The sequence below is a fragment of the Morone saxatilis genome, unplaced genomic scaffold (assembly GCF_004916995.1).
Source record: "Morone saxatilis isolate NCDOM2014 unplaced genomic scaffold, NCSU_SB_2.0 Contig11, whole genome shotgun sequence".
NCBI classification, from domain to species: Eukaryota; Metazoa; Chordata; class Actinopteri; family Moronidae; genus Morone; species Morone saxatilis.
This window is the reverse complement of record NW_023339663.1, coordinates 6844502-6853252: the sequence shown is the minus strand read 5'-3', so window position 1 is coordinate 6853252 and position 8751 is coordinate 6844502. Positions and strand designations below refer to the sequence as shown.

The 8751-nt window shown below is 38.2% G+C and overlaps 2 protein-coding genes across 4 annotated transcripts in view; one reads left to right on the top strand and one right to left on the bottom strand.

The window, feature by feature from the left end:
- Positions 1–5156, top strand: part of anp32a (acidic (leucine-rich) nuclear phosphoprotein 32 family, member A) — a 6271-nt gene extending 1115 nt beyond the window's left edge. The window contains exons 2-7 of one of the 2 annotated variants that reach the window (XM_035652202.1): positions 1979–2128; positions 2222–2344; positions 2443–2641; positions 2818–2933; positions 3032–3086; positions 3911–5156. In XM_035652202.1, the coding sequence (XP_035508095.1) occupies positions 1979–2128; positions 2222–2344; positions 2443–2641; positions 2818–2933; positions 3032–3086; positions 3911–3975 (708 nt within the window). In that variant the 3' untranslated portion in view covers positions 3976–5156. Of the gene's footprint in view, positions 1–1978; positions 2129–2221; positions 2345–2442; positions 2642–2817; positions 2934–3031; positions 3087–3907 lie in introns of both variants that reach the window. The other variant, XM_035652201.1, reaches the window with a different exon arrangement.
- The window catches only part of coro2ba (coronin, actin binding protein, 2Ba), a 43781-nt gene continuing 39447 nt past the window's right edge, over positions 4418–8751 (bottom strand). For both annotated transcript variants that reach the window (XM_035652194.1, XM_035652195.1), the window contains exons 11-12: positions 8229–8368; positions 4418–7453 (exon numbers count right to left, since the gene is read on the bottom strand). In XM_035652194.1, coding sequence (XP_035508087.1) covers positions 7319–7453; positions 8229–8368 — 275 coding nt within the window. In that variant the 3' untranslated portion in view covers positions 4418–7318. The remainder of the gene's footprint in view (positions 7454–8228; positions 8369–8751) is intronic.

Sequence of the window (8751 nt, the reverse complement as noted above, 5' to 3'; positions counted from 1 at the left end):
AAAAAAAAAACTGTCGAGCCGCGTTGTTGCTCCAGTTTTCCAGAACTAGGACAAGCCGCCATTTTACTGAGAAACAAAGGCAATACGAAACACACCGAATATATCCCGTTCATTCGACACACACGACGAACGATTCATCATACCTTCTTATTAACAGAAGTCTAATACACGCCGTCAATCCAAATCGGCGACTGTTTTTAAGGACAAGCAACAATGAAAAGGTTTTGCCTGGCAGCTATCTAATCTGCCTCAGCTGCCCCTCCTACTCACAAATGACCCTGTGCACGACTCGTAGGTCTGTTTGACTCCCGACTTGTTTTGACTAATGTGCTTCTGCGCCGCTCATAACCACTCACACACACACATCTCCTGTTACACACACACACACACACGCAAAGATAATAATAAGTAAACGCATATAAGCCGCTGTTTGCTGCCGGGGGGAAAGAAAAGTAGGTAAAATGTGATATTTACGCAGTGAAAAGGAGCCTGAACGCATCGCGATATTTACTGCTTTGAGCTGTCTACACAATATTGATGGACTGTATTTCTTTTATTTTTTTAAATATAGTTCCGGCCCTTAGAGCTGATTGGCTGAGTCACATTCAAGGCCGCGGTTAAATATCGGATAACTGCACACCTGTGACCGCATATCAGACTGTTTCTGTATCAATGCGCGGGGATAATGTGGCGCCTGCTTGGTTGAGCTGTTTATCAAGGGCTGTGTGGACAAGGGTGGATCTAGAGGGGATAAAAAAAAAAAAGACTTGTCAGTCTGTTTTGGGTCAAATGCTGTCACATTTTACTAATTACTTCTGATTAATTTTAAATTAAATTAAACATGAATTCAGATTGATTACATGATTATGGACACATTTTAAACTAAGATAGGTTCAAGTTCAGTGAAAAGATGTTTGGAAATTGGAAATGTATTGCTTTCTAATGTCACCTTTTAGATATTTCTTTTAAATGCTTAACTGAGCCATAATAATTTAATGTTTTGAGTTAAAACATCTTCATATGGGGGCTTTTCCAAGCAAATGTTGATATTTGTGATTGTTTGCTTTTAAATCAGGATCTATATCTGCCACCTCATTAATATTTCTCTAGATCCACCACTGTATGTTGATAGAAGAACATTTGAGTTAGCATTTGTGGTCAGTTTCTTTATTTAAAGTGGTGTTTAATCAGTTGTATGAAGCTATAAACAGTGGTGGGATAGTATAGATCATTTACTTGAGTAGAAATAACAGTAACACACGATAAAAGTACTCCCTCACAATTTAAAGTCTTGCTTTCAAAATTTTACTTAAATAAATTACAGAAGTATTATTAATCAAAAATAAATCAAAAAAATAGTCATGCAACAGAATATTATATTATTATTTCATACAATATTGGATTGTTATTACTGATTTGTTAACTTGCAAGCAGCATTGTAATGATGGATTTGTATGTATGCATTGTATTTAAAGTACTTTATACACTGCTGAGTAGTTGAATATATATAGTAATGGATCATATTTTAAACACTTATATATTTTGTAGGAAACTGCAAAGTAACTAAAAGTAAAAAGTAACTAGTTGTGAAATGTAGTGGAGTAAGTGCACTATATTCCTCTGAGTGATGTATAAAGTAAAAATGTTCATTAGCCTCTTAGACTGCAGATAAAGCTTTAAGGTTTAAGCTTTAATTGTGGCAATACTACTTTACAGTAGTCAAAAGTGACATATAAATAATAAATAAAGTCACATTCAATCTCCGTAGAGAGCATCCCTCCAAAATAAAATGACTAAAACAAAACTTTATCAGAACATGTTTCACACTGAATTAGATTTAACTTAATCTAAAATTTCTATCCAGACAGAAAGCGAACTCATGCTTAACATATTCGATGTATTCAACTTTTTTTTAAATGTATTTTGAACAATGTTTGATTGAGAAAAAGCTGACAAGATGTGTTTGTTTGTTCTACAGGTCAAAGAACTTGTGCTAGACAACTGTCGCTCAAATGAAGGCAAGATCGAGGGTCTAACAGACCAATTTGAGGAGCTGGAATTTCTAAGCACAATCAACGTTGGACTGACGACAGTCGCCCACTTGCCCAAGTTAAATAAACTCAAAAAGGTGGGTGTTTTTTTTTTTTCTACACAAAACATGTCTTAAACACTTTTTTTCTAAAGGTTTTGCATATTTTGATTTGTTTTAATTGATCAACAGCTTGAACTCAGCGATAACAGGATCTCAGGAGGGTTGGAAGTTCTGGCAGAGAAATGCCCCAACCTCACACATCTCAACCTCAGTGGCAACAAGATTAAAGACCTTAGCACAATAGAACCATTGGTAAGTGAGACCCTAAAATACTTTGGAAAAAAGAGCAACAACCTAAAAGGCAGCTGGTCGTGTTATTGATCAGACTTGATGTTGTTTCTTTTCGACAGAAAGAATTGGGGACCCTGAAAAGCTTAGATCTGTTTAACTGTGAAGTGACAAACCTGAACGAATACAGAGACAACGTATTCAAGCTACTACCCCAGCTCACGTACCTGGACGGCTACGACAAAGACGACAAAGAGGCACCAGATTCTGACGCTGAGGTTTACGCCGAGGGCCTGGATGATGACGAGGAAGATGAAGATGGTAAGTTCGAGGCTGCTTCGCGTTCTCATGTGGGATAGCCGCGTCCTGTCTACCGTCTGGTTGCTAATGTTGGCATTTGAACATTTCAGAATCAGAATCAGAAATACTTTAATAATCCCAGGGGGGAAATTATTTAAAATTTGGCTAATAATTAACCATCGACCGCTTTAACCCAGACGTAGACGAGGAGGAGTATGATGACGATACAGCGCCCGGAGACGAGGAGGAGGAAGAGGGAGAGGAGGATGAAGAAGAGAATGAAGAAGAGGAAGAGGAGGACCTCAGCGGAGAGGTGGGATGAGAATACATTTGATATTTCATTCAGTAATTGTAAGAAAATGAACCGTCTGAAATAACTTTACTAACTCTGCCTCGTCTTTTTTTAAAAAGGAGGAAGAGGATGAAGATTTGAATGACAAAGAGGTTGACGATGAGGATGATGAGGGTGAGTAACGCAGTGTACACAGTTTACACCTTGAGGCCTAACAAACATGTTGAATCCATTCCCTTCCGCATAACACATTAAAAAAACATTTCACACATAGTTTAACAGACTTTTCGTACGTTACAGAAGAAGAACAGAACGACACCAGAAAGGATTTTCCTAATTTAAAGTAACAAAAGGAAGTTGTATCATGCTCACACACTTGCATGCGTGTCCTCCTGCATGATCCAAAAATCAGGGATCTGTTTGTGGAAACGTTGCTCCACAGCGCTCCTAGTGGTTGAAAAGGTTTTACACTAACATGAAATAATACAATACGTGTAAAACCGCGACATCTACTGCCAATTAAACTTAACAAAGAGACAATCAGAGTGTTCTTCTGAGAATTTTTATTTTTTTTTCCCAGTTCCTGGAGTTGTTTCACCACCATCCGCTGTTAGTTGTCATTTTTTCCAGCTGCAGGAAGCTCCTCCACTTCATGTGCGCATTTTATTGTGGTAGAATACTGTAATTGTTTGTTTCTTGTTTTGAGATGAACAATTTTTGTCAGTTTTACAGTGTGAACACAGTACATACTAAACACCTGCTTACAGTTAGTACGTAGTACAGATTTGGGACTCGGCTGATTCAGAAAATCTTTATTATCCATCACAAATCGATGTAAATTAGTCTCGTCACGTAACAACCGCGTACAGTTTGAGCCAGCGTTGCCGTCGTCAATGACGCAATAAACCTGAAAGAGAGGTTTAACAGGAAACATTTATTTGCTAGATTCTCGTGTTTGTGTGTTGTTTTTTTAACTGTTACTTTTTATTTTCTAGAAGAAGAGCGAGGTCAGAAAAGAAAAAGGGAACTGGATGAAGAAGGAGAGGAAGATGAAGACGATTGAGTCATCTCGAAGCTAAGTTGTGAACTGTTTTAAACTTGTAACTCCCAGTCACTTCCCAACAACCCCATGTATTTTTCCCCCAGTTTCATATTGCAGTAGGAGTGGTTTTTGTTATTGGCCAGTCAGGTAGACGGGGTTGTCTGGAGAAATAAGTTAAATTTATGTACCTTTGATGCTCCCGTGTTCCAGTCTTTACAGTCCACTTTTAACTGCTTCGTGGACACCAATTTTGTAATATCAAATAATAGCAAAGATAAACCTTTTTAAGAAATGTTTTTGTTTTCTCACCGTTTGTGTAAGACCAGTTTCTGATGACTTCTGTATTTTAAGACCCCCCTCCTTCAAAAGAAAAAAACAAAATTAAACAAAAAAAGAGTGCATGTCTAATACATTTTAAAGTCAACTACTGGATTTCATGTATGGCTGTCCTCTCCTCGTCTTATTTTTTTTTTCTTTCATTTTTTTTTTTTTAAATGTAAGTTATGTATTTGTAGTGTCACCAGTATGCCAATACTCTCTGCTGTCCTGGTGTGAAACTTCTGTCTGAACATGCACAGTGTGACCCTCACAGGGCATATTTTTAAATCATAGCAAAAAAATGTCTGCCCTTGTCAAAGCTGCTCCTCCTCCTTAAACCCTCAGCTTTGATAGTTCGGAAATTACGTGTTCTTGTAAATAATGACCAAATCTATTTTTTTGTATTCTCTTTGATGACGGCAGACATTGAACAGACAACTGAGGTGAAACTATGAATTGTAATAAGATATTAAATATGTATGCTGCTTTATCTAAAATACGCAGTGTGAAATTTCTTGAATTTGAACATAACTTTGTATGCATAATCTTTCCATAAAGAGAAATGTTCAACATCAGAACTCATTATCGCTTTTCTCCATGTTCTTTTTCTGTGACACACAGGTGGCAATGTTTGAATTTGTGGTGGTAGTGTATAGAAGTACTTGATATAAATGGAGGTTACAACCGCAACTTATGTGCATTGAAAATGTATTGTTTCAAAGTGTAAACTCTGGAAAACGCTCAGTTATTTTGGACTTTCACGATTATACGTAATGGTCAAATTGGCCTACCTCAGTGATTTTTCACTCTGTTAAATCCACTGTCATCAGCCAAATTGTTTCTTTTTCCCTCCCATTCACTTCAATAAATCCCTTTTATATATGTTTTGATTTGTTGTGGTCCTTGTACGACATTTTCAAGTCCAATGGTAAAGTGCTGAGTTCCAGTTATAGGTCATCAGCTATAGATGGCTTCACTGATGCAAGATTGAAATGTGATAAAAGACCAAACTAAGCCAAAAAGGTTATAAAGTTCAAGTTCAGTGCCAAACGAATTCAAGGGAACTGCCATAGGTAAGGCTTGGTAGTTTGTCATTATAGAAGCATAAAGGCCTTTCTGACAGTTAAGTGGTTGATTTTAGTAACATAACAGTAACATAGCATTACTCCAGCTGAAACTTCACCTTCCTCCACAGTAGCTCATCTGTCTCTGGTAAATCCTTTTACCACTGTCTACTTTCACTGTAGCCTTTTAGAAACATACACATTTACCATTAACGTGATCAGTGGCTCAAGTCTACCTTTAAAAGGGTTCATATGTTTTGTTTGTTTCGACTGAAACTATAAAGCTTTGGACCCTTTATGTCCCTGGTATGATGTGATCAGGGAAGACTTATGACCTTTAGCCTTAACTTACTTTTTACTTAACTCGGGGTACAAATTTCATTCTTGCTATGCGTGCAGCCTATTCATCTTTTTCCTTTTCATAGTCCACCAAGAGCGCAATCGCTAATAAGACGAGGATAAATGTGATTGGGCCTGGATTAAGGAACACATGGCATGTTTAGCAGAATCTTTTAGGTAACTACTTGAACATGTTAATCTAGTGCCCACTTCTCTTAGATTTCAGACGGCAGACTATTACATAGTTAAACAGAAACATTTAAACTGCAATTTAGCCTAAGTCTGTTGATGGTACAAGTGGAGAAGGAGAGTTAGATAACCTGAAGTCTCCAGAGCAAAATCACACATCTACAGGTAAACACATCTCAGTAATAGTGATATACTTAGTTTAAATGTAAAAGGATGGTTATTACAGTTTATCTGCACTGCTAGGAATAGGCAAGAATACATTTTTTATAACTCATCTGAAGTTATGTTGTTGGAGTTGAACTAATACCATTTAAGGTACAGTTTCAACAAATCTTGCACCGTTCCAACCAGAAACAATCAGCAAAATCTATCAAGCTTCACAATCATTACTTGCGCAACCACATCATACAAAACCAATGGGATTAACAAATTTACATGTTATTTGCTAAAAAGGTAAAATGTGACAAATAAATAGAAGCATATATATACATTAACCCTCATCCTCAAAATTAGCCCTAAAAACCAATAACAGCCAGCAAAGCTTCCCTTCAGATTATAGTCAAGTAGTCCTGGATCCTTGTCTCCCCTGCTGCTTTCCCACTATTTAAATAAAGATATAGAGAGAATACCTTAAGTGAGTGAACTATTCACTTTCCTTGGGAAGAAAGACTGCATTTGTGTAGCTATATGTCAGTATTGTGAAGTAAATTTACAGCCAACATTCATAGGTGAGAAAAGACGCTACGGGAAAGCAGCTCTGTGGAAAACACGATCCATGTCTGCAAAAGCTCGTCTCGTCTGTCAGTTGCAAAACCACTTCACGTCAGCCATTTTGAGAGGATGCTGCAGCTCGCTGCAATCTGTGTCTGCAGCAGCGTCTAAGGCCTTGGGGAAGAAAAATAGGAGCCAGTGACAGTCTTTTTTATCCTCCAGTTTTGCCTCAGCAAAAAATGAGAACTAGATGATGGTTTGGTCATTACAGGAGGATGACTGAAGGGGCTCCTTTGCATGGTGATCAATGTATTGCCACGTGAACGATGACGGTAGGCATAGAGAGACAAACACACAGGAAGTCTGGCAGAAAATATGCAATAATTGATCATAACACTTGCAAGTGTGCCAGATCAAGAATATTAAGCTGTAAAAACAGAGATAATACCTCAAATGATTGAATCTGAAACCTTCCCTCCCATGTCAAGGTGAAAATCTATGAACACTGCCTCGCCTCTGTTACTTATCATATTTGTCATTATTACAATATTCCAGTAATTGCACCAGTTAAGACATTATCCAACAGTTATCATATTATTGTGTGCACTATGCAGGGCAGCAGGATTGAAGTTATGATTTAGAGTGATATATCAAAAAAGAGGGGGCGGGAGGGCTCAGAAGCTTGTCGGAGGTCAGAAGTGGGGGCAAAGGAAGCAGCTTTGCCAGTCCAGGAGGCTGAGAGGTCAGACGTTGTTGGGGCTAACGTTCTTCAGGTTGTTGAGCTCCAGCTCCAGCTGGCGTATTCGCACGTCCTTGGTGGTCAGCTCCTCCTTCAGCCGCCGCAACTCATCCTGCTGCCGGAAGAACATCCGCAGGAGCTATGGAAAGAAAAGCAAAAACTTGAGCATGTAAAAAACACAGTTTAACATGCAAGTATGTAAAACTAATGTTAGACAGAGGACATCTGGAGAATGTAATGGAAAAACTTAATTAGTAGAAATTATTCTGCATTGTTTAAAACCTTATTCAACTATTCGAAAACACTATCACACCCCAAGATCCATTTAGTTATATATTATGTAATATAGTGAATTTCCCCAGTGTGGGATCAATAAAGTCTATCTTAAGTTACACTGATGTTTATATTTAATACATATATTTATAACATATTTGTGATCAATAAAAAGCTTTAAAACAGCTACAAAATGGAGCTCGAGGTGACGCTTGAAGACAGACAGTAAACTGGGGAGAAAGAGAGAGAGAGGATGTGATAGCAGCACTTATCACACTTATGTTCAATTAGTCTGTTACTTTATCCATTGCTCCACCCAATCAACTGACTACATCAACCCAGTTTACCAATCTGTAAAAGCTCCTCTTTGTTTGGGTCCATATAAAAAACAGTCCCAGAAACATACTGTGTATAATATGCAGTACAATCACCCTTACCAACAAACACTTCAAACAAACACAAAAACAAACACCACTCCTATCAGTACCTCAACTCCATCATTCAATTTACAACTTGTTGTTTGCTCCATTAGTTGTAATGCTCTGACTCCATAAAAGCCCTTGAAACTCTAGTTTTATTAGATACTTTTATAATCGAGGAGCAGCAGAGTAGAGAAAAGGCAGCATCAGTTCTTCACGTACCTCGTTCTCTGTCCTGGGCGGTACGTTCTCCAGCAGGTCGATCCCATTCACCACCACACTCTTCTTCTCCTTCACTGGGGCCTTGAATACTAACTGGTTTGGTCGGTGGTAACCGTCCTTCAGGGACATCAAGACTGGGTCTGTTTGCACAAAAGAGCAAAAACACTCCTGAAAACCAACACAAAGCACTTTAGCTTCTTCCCCAGAGTTTCTGTGTTTTCTTGTTTTGCAGGTTGCCATGGATTTTTGGTTGCGCCTGCTGCCATATTCCTGCTTGACGCCCACTGCTAATGTTATTGTTATTATCATTATCATCATTATTATTGCTGTTATCTTTCTCTTCATCAGTTCGCTACCTAGAGCCGGGGTCTGCTCAAGGTTTCTGCCTGGTAAAAGTAAGCTTTTCTTAGCCACTGTGCTTGCTCATGGTGGGAATTCTTGGATCTCTGTAAATAATGTTATAAGGAGTTCGGTCTAGACCTGCTCTATTTGAAAAGTTGTCCTGAGATAACTTCTGTTATGG